The sequence below is a fragment of the Rattus norvegicus genome, chromosome 5 (genome assembly GCF_036323735.1).
Source record: "Rattus norvegicus strain BN/NHsdMcwi chromosome 5, GRCr8, whole genome shotgun sequence".
Classification (NCBI taxonomy): Eukaryota; Metazoa; Chordata; class Mammalia; order Rodentia; family Muridae; genus Rattus; species Rattus norvegicus.
The window spans coordinates 152,990,546-153,002,704 of NC_086023.1; the positions used below are offsets into that span (position 1 = coordinate 152,990,546).

At 50.9% G+C, this 12,159-nt stretch overlaps 2 protein-coding genes across 7 annotated transcripts in view; one reads left to right on the forward strand and one right to left on the reverse strand.

Annotated features, from left to right (window-relative positions):
* Nucleotides 1–12,159, reverse strand: part of Nipal3 (NIPA-like domain containing 3) — a 39,073-nt gene that overhangs the window by 19,612 nt on the left and 7,302 nt on the right. For 4 of the 6 annotated variants that reach the window (XM_039111289.2, XM_006239277.5, NM_001427592.1 and 1 more), the window contains exons 3-5: nucleotides 6,903–6,971; nucleotides 3,743–3,914; nucleotides 1,707–1,766 (exon numbers count right to left, since the gene is read on the reverse strand). In XM_039111289.2, coding sequence (XP_038967217.1) covers nucleotides 1,707–1,766; nucleotides 3,743–3,914; nucleotides 6,903–6,971 — 301 coding nt within the window. Of the gene's footprint in view, nucleotides 1–1,706; nucleotides 1,767–3,742; nucleotides 3,915–6,902; nucleotides 6,972–9,838; nucleotides 9,990–12,159 lie in introns of those variants that run through there. The other 2 variants (XM_039111290.2, XM_039111292.2) reach the window with 2 other exon arrangements.
* Nucleotides 10,118–12,159, forward strand: part of Stpg1 (sperm-tail PG-rich repeat containing 1) — a 52,729-nt gene continuing 50,687 nt past the window's right edge. Inside the window, exons 1-2 of the mRNA XM_017593586.3 lie at nucleotides 10,118–10,349; nucleotides 10,439–10,559. The gene's annotated coding sequence lies outside the window, so the exon portion shown is untranslated. The remainder of the gene's footprint in view (nucleotides 10,350–10,438; nucleotides 10,560–12,159) is intronic.

Below are 12,159 nucleotides of genomic sequence, written 5' to 3' on the forward strand. Positions count from 1 at the left end.
CAGTGACCCAAGTGTCCACTGTATTACTGCTGGACACTGTCTGCAGCCTTGGGTTGTGGCCTTGGTTGGCTATGCTACTGTGGATGCTCGTGTCTGTGTGCGGTTCTACTGAGTATAAGATTTGCACTGGAACCTGGACTGCCAGGTAGGTGATGTTTGGTTTGGTGGTTACTGTGGCATGGCTTTCCAAAGGGCCTTTGGTAACCTCACATCAGTGTCCTGTGAGGCAGTGGTTCCCAAACTTCCTAATGCTGCCACCCTTTAATACAGTTCCTCGTGGTGAGGGTGGCCTCTGGCCATAGAATTATTTCATCGCTACTTCATAATTGTAAGTTTGCTACTGTGCTGAGAACCCTGGTGTAAGGCTCTGTTTGTGTTCTTGGTTACTCTTAATGTTTTGTAGCCATGCTGGGGGTGGGTGTGTGTGTGTGTGTGTGTGTGTGTGTGTGTGTGTGTGTGTGTGTGAAACTATGTTCACTTTTTGGGGTTTCAGTACTGGGAGTGGAACCCAGAACCTTGAGTACAGGGTAAGCTCTCCCGCTCAGCCATACCCGCAGCCCCTGCATGGCGGCTCTTGCGTGTGTTTTACCGGGAAGCGCCAACCTAGAATCCCTTTATGGGCAAGCTAAGAAGGAAATGAAACTCCCAAAGCAAACTTCAAAGTCCAAAGGGTAAATTTAAGAATGACTTTGTCCCTTTCCAACCCGCTACTTAACCTACTTGTAAGGAACAGCCTTGGGGCCGTTGTTAGTCTGTCCCGAGGCCGGCTGGGAGCCATCAATGGGACCCAGGACAGAGCGGAGGGGTCGAGTCCTGTGCCTCTTCCCTGGTGTCCTGTCATACTCCAATGGGAAGGTCCAGGTTAGACCTGACCAGCTGTGGGCTAGCACACTGTACTCACATTAGACTACAGTCTCCTGAGAGCAAGACTCCATGGCCCTATTGTCACACCTAGGACACAGTGTGACTGGTGTCCCATGGGGGGCCTCGATTAACAACACTAAGCCCCCCTTGATCTATGGGGTCCATGGTTCTCAATTGGTCAGAATTATCTATAAAGAAATGAAACATGGGGGTTGGGGATTTAGCTCAGTGGTAGAGCGCTTGCCTAGCAAGCACAAGGCCCTGGGTTCGGTCCCCAGCTCCGAAAAAAAAAAAAAAAAAAAAAGAAATGAAACATGGTGACTTCCATCTTCTTTCTCCATTCTGTGCTTCTAAATAGTGTGAGACAATACTTCTGGGCCAATACCTTAACTCTGTAAGCCCAGATGTTACCATGGGGCTTGGGGACCAGGCCCAGGTCTATCTGTGCTGGAGGGTATTTGGGGAGGACTGTGAGCAGGTTCCCTGGGCTGCGAGTTCAAGTTCAACTTTATTCATAATGAACTACGAGTTTCTGGCTTCTAGGTTTGACGCCCGTGGATTTGAAACTCCATCAGGGAGGGGGGCGTGTGTGCCTGTCACTGGGTTTTTCTAAGTCTCCAACAACAAAGGCCCTAGCAGTATTGACTGCAGGGAATGAAGGAAGGATAATTTTCTACTGGGCCACTGACAATTCTGATGTGTGGGTGAGCGTGGGTTCTTTAACATAGCATCCCGGGAGCAAGGAACCCAGAGGCAAGTGGGTGCAGAGCATTGCTCCATGAGCTGAGGTGGGGATGGAGGGGTGGAACGGGTGGAGGGTAGGGGCTCCATCAGAGACTTACTCACAAAGTCCTTAGGTTTCCATTTTTCCTTGATGAATATGATTCCGATGATGGCGCTTGCTGGAAAAAGCCAAGCACAGAGAAAAGGAGTGAGGCTGTTGCCAGGCAGAGGGCGCCTCTCACCCACACTCTCCCACTTGCACATGTTCTGAGATCTTTGAAGCTTGCTCCCCTTCAGCCTCAGCCACCCTATCTGGAAGAGGGGACCTTCCAGAACCTTCTGTGGGAGTGCTCATAAACCAGGGCCCTGGGCGGAGAGCGTCCACTGTGCAAGGCGTAACTTACAGGTGTGACTTTTGGCATGTTCACCCTGAGAGGCGAGTACTACTGTTAGTCTTATTTGATAAATGGGGATACTGAGGCAAAAGGGGTGAAGCTGATGTGAGAGGGCAAGATTTGAACTCAGGACTGTGAAAGCTGGAGTTTTCTTCTTCCACCGCATCCTCTCTCTCCCATGATGCTTGTCCCTCCCTGACTACTGCAGGGTCACAGCCTTAAGCTCCTGCATCATCCTACTGGGCAGGCCTGGCAGCCACTGTGAATGTCTATTACTGGCCCAGCTCTGCCTCTCCTGGCTGGGTGACCCTGGGTAAGTCACCTCCTGAGTGGCAGTCTTCTATGAGGAGGTGGTCTGGGACCGGCTGCATCAGATTCTGTCATATACGTTCAGGTGGCCACGGGTGAGGCCATGGCTAGGCAGATATACCTACACCGTTCAGCTCAGCAAACTCTGAGAGAGGGGCCCTTCTCTCGGGTCTCAGTGACCACGCCCATTGACACCTTCCTCTCCGATTCACTTCCCACCCAGAGTCGGTCCTCAAACCCCACTGAAAACTACTACTACTCTGAGTTACAGTTCAATAAGATTCTATATGTAAATCATTTATCACACAGTAAATGCTCACAATGAAATGACTCGTTACTGAACAGTGACAGAAAACTCACAGGTAGCCAGTGGGTGAGATGTTACTGTGTTAATTTATTTCTCACTGGGTGGCCTCTGTGGCCCAAAGAACCCCTTGATATCCAATGGCTGACCGCTGCCCCCAATCTTGGCACAATTCATCCTACTTAATTAATTTATCATGGTAACGGGGTTCAGAACCAGGGCCTGGTACCAACCAGGCCATCATCCCTGGCATCTAAGTTTGAAAAATTTGGTAACTTATTTGAAAGCAAAGACTCCTATACACAGTGTTGGCCACTCGGTCACTTATGCCTCACTGTGAGTGTAGGTCCCAGGGGTCTTTGGAGACCCCAGCAGTGGGCAGAACACAGACAAGGACGTAACTATATCAATGGGGCTGCGTGGAGGCTTGAATGCTGGAAATAATCCAGAGGACCACAGAGGAGGGTGGGGATGGCCAAAGGACTTGCCTTAACTAGAGACATTCAAACCACCTTAGAGAAAGAGAAAATACTGGTCCAGCCTAGTAGCTAAGGGCAAAGCAATTACCCAGCATGCACAAGGGCCTGGGATTCATCCTCAGCACTTAAAAGAAGATACTAGGTGGGAAGAACTCAGCTCTGCTTGTGTAGACTGTCGGGTTACCAGCCCTGTTCAACAAAGGGAGGCTCTTCTTACTCCAATCGAGTTCCCCACTTTCCATTCTTATAATTGGTAGTGATTTCCTGTGGAGCAGAGAGTTCTGAGGGCCCACCTAGGCTGGCTGGAGGGAGAATTGTGACTGATTAACGATGTCTTCCCTGAGCCCAGGAGGGGCAGTTGATACCATGTGTCGTACACATGTGTCTTCAGTGAAGAGGACCTTTGAGTTCAAGGAGAACTAAGACATCAAGAATGAGTCTCTGCTTTCCTGTGAGCAGGAGAGAGCCAGGCTGGTCTCGAACTCACAGAGACCCACCTGTCTCTGCCTCCCAAGTGTTGGGATTAAAGGCAGGTGCAGCAATGGTTGGCCCCAAGTGATTTATTTTTTATTTTTATTTTTTTTATGTGAGTGCTCTAAGCCTCATTTGAGGTAACACTTGGGCCACCCGGATCGTGGGTTCTGGGTGACAAGAAGGTTGGGGCTTACCTATCACGGAGACGGCACTGAGGGGCACGATGAGTGACAGTGGAGCGAAGGCGTAGGAGGCGAACACGCCCAGTTCCCCCAGCAGCAGCAGGAGCAGCCCCAGCCACCATGTCTTGGTCTTGAAGTAGGCCCGGGGGTCCTTGGAGCCTGCCAGGCGGATGTGGCAGTATTTCTGCAAGTCCAAGAAGGAATGCAGTTTACCAGAGGTTTCTAGGAAATGAAAGGCTCGGGTGAAGGGACCCAAGCTGACACTCTGCCTTTAAAAACCATGTGTGTGGGTCTGAGTGGGGTTTGGGGATGTGTGGGTAGGACCTTGAAATGGAGAGCGATTTCTTTGTGTGTGTGTGAGTGCATAGTCACATGTATGTGGATGCAGATGCCTATGTGTGTACGGGGTGCATGTTCATAGGTATGTGGGTGTATGTACACATGTGCGTGTGCGTGTGCGTGCGCGTGTGCGTGTGTGTGTGTGTGTGTGTGTGTGTGTGTGTCTGAGTGTAGGGGCAGAGAACACAATCTTTCATGGTGGTTTTGGAGACAGAGTGACTCAGTGGTCTGGTTGTAACAAGTAGGCTCCACTGGCTTGCCAGTGAGTTCCAGCCATCCACTTGTCTGTGGATTACAAATGTGTGCTACACAAGGGGTTGTTTTTACATCCGTTCTAGGGATTGGATTTAGGTCCTCATGCCTGCAAGGCAAGGACTCTACCCAGTAAACTATCTCTCCAGCCCCTTCCCCTCTCAATCCTGTCTCGTGGAGCCCACGAAGACCTTGAAATTTCAACCCTCAGCTCCAGATCGCACATGTTGCTTTTACGGAGAACCTGTGTTTAGCTCCCAGCACCTGTGACTCTAGTTCCAGAAGTTATCGTTCCCTCTCCTGACTTCTACAGGCACCAGGCATACATGAGGTACACAGACATTAAGACAGACAAACACTTACAGGCACAAAAATAACATAAAGAAATATAAAAATGAGAAGAAATTGCAGTCTACACGTCCATGCCTCTTGAGTGGCTGGGATTACAGGTATGGGTCACCGTGCCTGGTTTAGAAACAAGAATCACTAAGGCACTCCACAGGTGAATTGCAGTCTAGGCCTAGGGTCCCTGCTTTGGCTGGGCCCTTGGGTTGACCTCCTCCTGGCTGCCGTCCCCAGGAATCCCTGCTTGTGGATGCTCGGAGAGCCACGCCCTCTTGCAGAGGGATGGCAGCTCTCGATTGGTGGGTTTGTGGATAACCGAGGTGTGGAGAAGAGGCTCCAGCATGAACTAATGTTCTTCTCTTCTGGGGATATGAACTTGGGACACAGAAACTGAGACTGTAATTGAAGACAGAAAGAAGGACTTGGGGGTTACCGGCTACAGGAGAACACAGGGATGTTCAGGGGGAGACTGGTCCTGGGGAGAAGAAATAAACCAGCAGCTTAGACACCACGTGGCTGAAACACAGGCTGTTTTCACAGCGTGCTGCTGAGGAACGCGACAGCCCTATGCCTGACCCGGAAGTCTGCAGCTCATGGCTCTTAGAAGCAGGGGAGCCTTGGTGCATTGTGGGATTTCTCAGGGTGAGCAGTGCCAGGTCTATGACTCAGCTTCCCAGAAGCAGCCCCTGAGGCCTGGGAAGTATGGGTGGGAGATGATTCCAGAAGCTATAAGTGATGGAGGGGGAGGGGAGACAGGCAGACAGGCTAACAAATGAGGGCTGTGTTGATTTTAGTCTTTAAGATTCCTAGGGCTTAGGGCCCCGGAGAACCTCTGAGAAATCTAATGGAGGACATTTACCCATTGACTCCTGTTGCCACCTACCAAAGTGTCCATCAGCATGGGGGACACTCCTGTCTCCTGGGATACAGGTATGTCGGTTCCCCGGATCTCAGGGGAAGCACTTTAAGCTGTCAGCTTGCTTCACAGCATAGCTGCGGTCACTCTCAGGCTGGGTGCTGTGGGGGCTCTACAGTGACTGCTGCAGCCTCCCTCCCCGAGACTGGAAGCATGGACAACCATGACGGTCCCCGAAGCAGGAAGCTTAGGGCAGTGTGAGACAAGACCAGGGTCTGTCATCAGGATACCACTTCACAGCTTATAGAGAGAATCTCTTATGTACTGTGTGGATGCATTACCTGTCAATAAAAAGCTGATGGCCTATTAGCTGAGGCAGGAAATAGAAGGTGGGACATCCGGCAGAGAGGGGGAGAGGATTCTGGGAAGGAGTCAAGAGCGGGAGGATTCGCCACGTGGACCCTGAGGAAGTTGGACGTATGAAACTAGGGGAGGTAACCAGCCACATGTCAGACATAGAATAGAATAAACGGTTGCATAAGTTTTAAGCTAGTTGGGGAACGAGCCAAAGCGTATAGGCCAGGCATCTATTCATAAATAATTAAGTCTCAGAGCTGTTATTTTGGGAACTGGACGTAGGTAGAAAATCCCAAGCCTACAACAGCTTGAGAGATGGGGCCAGGCAGGGGAGAGGACATTATTAGTGGAGTGTCTGCTGTGCAAGCACGTGACCTGAGCTTGGATCCCCACCATCCATGTGGAAAGACAGGCATGGCAGTTGGTGCTTGTAATCAACGCCACACTAGGGAGACAGAGACAGAAAGGGCTTCTTGCTATCACTGAGCTCCAGGTTCAGGGAGAGACCTTGTCTCAGAAAAATTAGGTGGGGCCAGAGAGACGACTGAGCGGCTAAGGGTTAGTGCCACTCTGCCAGAGGACCCAAGTTCGGGTCTCACCATCCACATCAGGTACTGCACATAACTCCAGCTCCAGGGTGACTGGATGCTTCTGTGTTCGCCTGTGCTTGTGAGCACACACCCGCACTCTGACACATATAACTCAAGGTAACATCAACCTTACAAAAGAGATAAGGGGGCGAGCAATTGAGAAAGGTGCCCACCATTGATCTCTGGCTTCCATGTGCAGGTGTACACATCTGTACACATATGTGCACACACATACATATACCACACATGTGCCCACATAAGGAATACGGGAGGTTCTGACCTATGGGAGCCTGGCGGGTAAGGGGACAGGAGGTAGACAGAGACTGTGGAGAGATTTGGGGAGTAGACAGGGCCCCCCAGCGAGCAGACAGCAGGCCTGGCTCACCTGCTGCTCCTCTGCCTGGGCCAGCCCTGGTTGGCATCTGACACTTACCTGCAGGTTAAGGGCGATGCTGACCACAAGGTGCCCGAAAATGGCCAAGAGCGCGCCGATCAAGTTTTCCTGGAAGGAGAGGTCACAGAACAGACGTGAGTGGCACTTAAGCCAAGGGATCCCAGGACATATGTGATACCCAACAGTCTATCCCCAAACACAACTGGGCAAGGCCCACACCCCCATCTCCTCCTCTCCCTGAATGTTGCCACCCAGACGTCATCCAGCTGCCTTACAGATTCGCAGGGCACTGGCCTGAGTTGGCTCTCATCTTTAGTTGTTCTTGCCATGGCGACCGGAGCAGGCCTAAACCTACTCTGCTGGCCCCTGAGATCCATTGATCAGCCACCATCTTGTACAGAAAGGCGATATGTGAGGATGAGGGAAACTCGGGGCTGGGGCTTCTGCCATCACCGTCTTGCCAGGGGAGCCTTATCCTCTGATGGTTCAGCAAGAGCCTCTCAACTAGCCAGCTTCCTGGGGAGTCTTCAGTCATTTCATTAACAAAAAACTCACTCACATCACTCTATCGATAAGATACAGGTTCCTCTGCATGGTATTTTTTTTAATTAAAAAAATCAGCCAACATATATTTATTATGGAATGATTAGGAGACACAGGGGACAAGGGTGACAATGAGAGCAGGTATGATGGCCACAGCTGTGACCCCAGCACTTAGGAAGCAGAGGATCAGGAGTTCAAGGTCATCCTATGAGCTTACCTCAGAAAACAAAGCCATGGGTCTGCAGAAAAGGGTTTCGCAGTTAAGCGTGCATATCGTTCTCCCGGGGGACCTGAGTTCACTTTCCAGCACCCATGTGAGGCAGCTCACTACTGCCTTTTGCTCTAGCTCCAGGAGACGTGAGACTTCTGCCCTCCCCCCAACAGCACTTAAGTGCCCAGTGTATGTGAACGTATTTCTGTCTCAAGCACGGTAAGAAAAGGTCACATCATTTTGAAAAGGTCAGCGGGTACTCTGGCAACTCAAGCTACAGTCTTAGCCCCAGACAACCATTTTAAATTTTTATCTATGTTTATGTACATGAATGTTTTACGTGAATGCATGTATGCACACCGCGTGCATGTCTAGTGCTTGCGTAGGCTGGGGTGGGGGTGGGGCAGGCACCAGATCCCCAAGAACTAGAGTTATAGACAGTCCTCTGCAAGACTAACAACCGTTCTTAACTGCTGAGCCATCTTCCCAGTCCTCCTATCTGACTATTTTGACCCAGCAAACATGGTAGCTCCATATGGTTCAACTTGTAACTGAACCACTATTACTTGCGCAGTGAGATGATGTCATCCTTTGATGCCTCGCTGACTGAAACAACAAGGCTGCTGAGAAGGCCCTGTTTTACACCAAGTGGAGGTTAAGAGCTAAGCAGGGGATGTCCTGCCACACAGACAAGCCGACACCACTTCAGGGAGGGCTGAAGAGAAGGTTCTGATCGGGGAAAACCAGAGAACTCACAGGGACGAACCAGAACCAGCGTATGCACCAGAACACCTCACAGTTAGGGGTTCCATGAGGCAAGGCTCATTCCCAGAGTGCTCATGCATGACAAAGGGGTTTCTGCATTCACGCCCTTTGCGTTGTGGACAACCCAAGGAGAGCTGGGGCCGGTGGGGGACACACCTGTGATCTCAGCACTGGGGAAGTGAGCCATGCACTCCTTGGTTACACAGGGAGTTTAAGACTGGCTTCGGCTACATGGCAAGATCTTATCCTAAAAAGAAAAATCAAAACCTTTGGGGCTAGAGAGGTGGCTCACTGGTTCTTAGGGCTCTTGTAGAAGATTAGGTTCCAGGGATCCAACACCTCTCTGAGGACTCTTGAGCACACATGATGCACATATATATAGAGATAGACAGACATATCCCCTCCACATGCCCACTCCCATGCATATGCACATGCATGTGCACATACACACCAAAAAAAAAAAAAAAAAAAAAAACCAAACCCAAAGCCACCAAACCAAACCAAAACCCCTAAACTAACCAAACAGGAAACGTCCCCAAACAGCTCTAAGGGGTGGTATTCCACTGAATTTGTCAGTACCAGAGCTGGAAGCTCACGGAAGACTAAGTCCAGACAGAGGGTCTGAATGGAAGTGTGACTTCTGGCCTCCTGATGACAACGCTAGCCCCACATGGTCCAGGTGTTCTCTGAGGAGTTTGTTCAGAAGGTAAGAAGTGACCTGGGGCAGGGGTGGGGCACTGTGTAAGCACTCCTCTGTGCTGACGTGCTGACACAGGCCACTGGGTTTGCTCTGCAAAGCCATTTACGCAGCACATTAATCTTAACTTTTAATAGCCGGTTCCAGACGGACACAGTGAAAAACAGCAGGCACCACTCACGCCCTCAGATCTGAGTGTCTCCAAGGGCCTCATCAGGGCTAATTATGCCCCTGAACCTTTGTGAAGTGGTGTGTGGTCTAATTTTATGAACGTTTAAAATCATGGACAGCTGCCACCACCCAGGGGTTATACAGTTTGAACACATATCCACCAGCTGCCCTCAGGGCTTGGCAGGAGACATTAAGAGCCAAGAAGGATCCAGCCTGAAGTTCCTCTTCCAGCCTCAGATCCTGAAGTAAGCCAGGAGTCCCGGTCATTTATTCAGGGACGCCTCTAGGCCAGAGTGTCCTCAGAGTGAAACTTGGAAGGGCACCACTGGGCAGATGCGGCAGGATTTTATACTGCTTCTTGTCATAGCTTCGAGCTCCCGGAAACCTCAGTGTTGGGGAGACAGTGGAGAGATGCATTGCTATAATTTGTCTTCACGTCTTTTTATTTAAAAAAAAAATGTTTCAAAGACATCTCCTGTAGCCCAGCCTAGCCTCAAACTCATTATGTAGCCGGGGATGTCCTTGAATTCTGGGTCCTTCTGCCTGCACTCTTGAGTAGGCCACCAAGCCGGTGAGTCTCTGCCTTACCGTCACCATCGTCCTTACTAGCACTGGCTCCCGGCGTCCTTCTGAAGTTGATATTTTCTAAGCCAAAACAGATTAATTTTTTTAGCCCCTACGACTCTGAAGAAAAATGAAGTGTTTCCGGGAAGGAGCAGGCTAGAGGCCATCCCAGTATGTGACATCCAAGTGAGTCAGTGTCACATGCCATTGCCAAGGTTCCCCCTCAGGTCTGGTCCCACCAGCACCTGCTTAAATACCACCATCATCACAGTCGATGGTTAAACTGACCTCCCACAATGCCTTTGGGCTGTGTTCCAGGCTGAGACGGAGCTCCCAGATATGTCTGGTAGTCAACCAGGACTGGGCACCATCATGAACTCGACCCCTTCAAGGGACAGAGACAGAAACTGAGGCACTGAAAGAGAGGGCCTGACTCGTCTAAGATCAACCATGGCGATGAAGCTGAGTTGGTCTGAGGATGTTCATGTAGATGCTCTGCCCATCCCCCACCCTCCCTCCAACGAGCTGTAAACAGGTAAGCCTGGCTGGCCCTGGGTGGCCGACCATGTTCTGCAGTGCCTGCATCGAGGCTTCAGGCCACCTCCCGGACACTGTCTTTCACAGGTGAGGCATTCCCTACCTTGTGACGGCCCTGCCCACACCCATCACCCATGGCAGGAACAGGAGCCTAGCAGACTGCCTGGCACAATACAAGCAGCACAAAATGGGACCCTGGACCCTGGCAGTGAGTATAGATGATTCCAGTTCTGGTTTTGTGACTATATTGACTGTGTGGCCTCAGGCAAGTTCATGGGCTTCTCTGTGCTAGCTTCCTTATAAGCGAAATGATGTTATAAACACACCCTGGCCCTTTGAGAGAGTTAGTACAGTCTCTGCTCCACAGTCAACACTCAGCACGCACTAGGAGGCGTGAGGCGTTGACTGTTAATTGAGTATGGGTAAAGGATCTATATTTCCCCGATGGGAAGTGTTGGACCAGGCGATAAGGGAGCTGGGTAGATGCGGGGGTTTCCCAGGCAAAACGATGACTCATGTGGCTTGGGGTTCCTCATTCTGGGCATCCCCACCATCCTAATTACCCTACAGGGTGGATGCTGGCCTCACCTGCAGGGAGAGTCTGTGAATTTCCCAAGTTTGAATTCAAGATATACCAGAGTTAGGACTTGAAGCCAGCTGTCTGAGTTCAAAGTCTGAGGTCTCGGAACTCTGCTCTGCCATCTCTCTCTCCCCCGCTCCTCTCTTCCCCCACTCATACCCTCCCTCCCCCCTTTTCTACTCAGACACACACACACACACACACACACACACACACACACACACACACACACATATATATCCATAGACATATGTACATATATCTATGGATATGGGTTGAGTCTCACTATGTAGACCAGGCTGGCCTGGAACTTGCAGAAATCCATCTGCCTCGGCCTCCCAAGTCCTGGGGTTGAAGATGTGTGCTACACTTTTTCTCTTAATGACAGGTCAATATGGAGACCTATCTTCTACATTTATCTCCTGGATCCCAGGGAAGATGCCTCTCTTTCATCTGCAGAGCTGCCCTGGTTGACAATCTGACCCAGCAGATGCTGTTTCGTAAACCATACCCTCCAGGATCCTAGCCTAGGTCTGCTGGACCAGGATTTGCAAAAGGAGAGCAAGGGAGGGGAGGCTGCAGGCAGAGAGCTGTGCTCCAGGCTGAGACAGAGCTCCCAGATATGTCTGGTTGTCAGCCAGGGCTGGGGACCATCACGAACTCAACCCCTTCAAGGGACAGAGACAGAAACTGAGGCACTGAAAGAGAGGGCCTGACTCGTCTAAGATCAACCGTGACGATGAAACTCAGCAGATCTGCTGATCTTCATGTTCTGCCCATCACTCACCCTCCCTCCAAGAAGGCCACAATAGCCATGAGGGGAGGTGGACATGACAGGCTTCTGTGGAAAGAAGATTAAAGAGCAGGCAAAGCCTCCTTAGCTTTGAGATAGACCCAGCTCTGCATAGGAATGGAACCAGCAAGGAAAATGACAGCCAGTCCTCACTGTCCCCAGTGAGCCCAGCTCCAGGCGGACATCCGAGATGCTCATACATGTGTATCAGCGTCCCTCATGGGATGGGATTAACACGAATACAGTCCTTTCACTCTTCTTGTGTCTCTCTGCCTCGCTTGGCCTATAGGGTGACAGGGCCCTCGGGAGTCTGTTGAAGCAGAGAGGACACTGGCTGGGAGCCCATGATGCCATGAGGTGGTACCATTTAACCTCATGCCTCGGTTTCCTTGTCCCCAAAGCGGGGATGGAGAGGCTGTTAGCAGGCACCCGCTG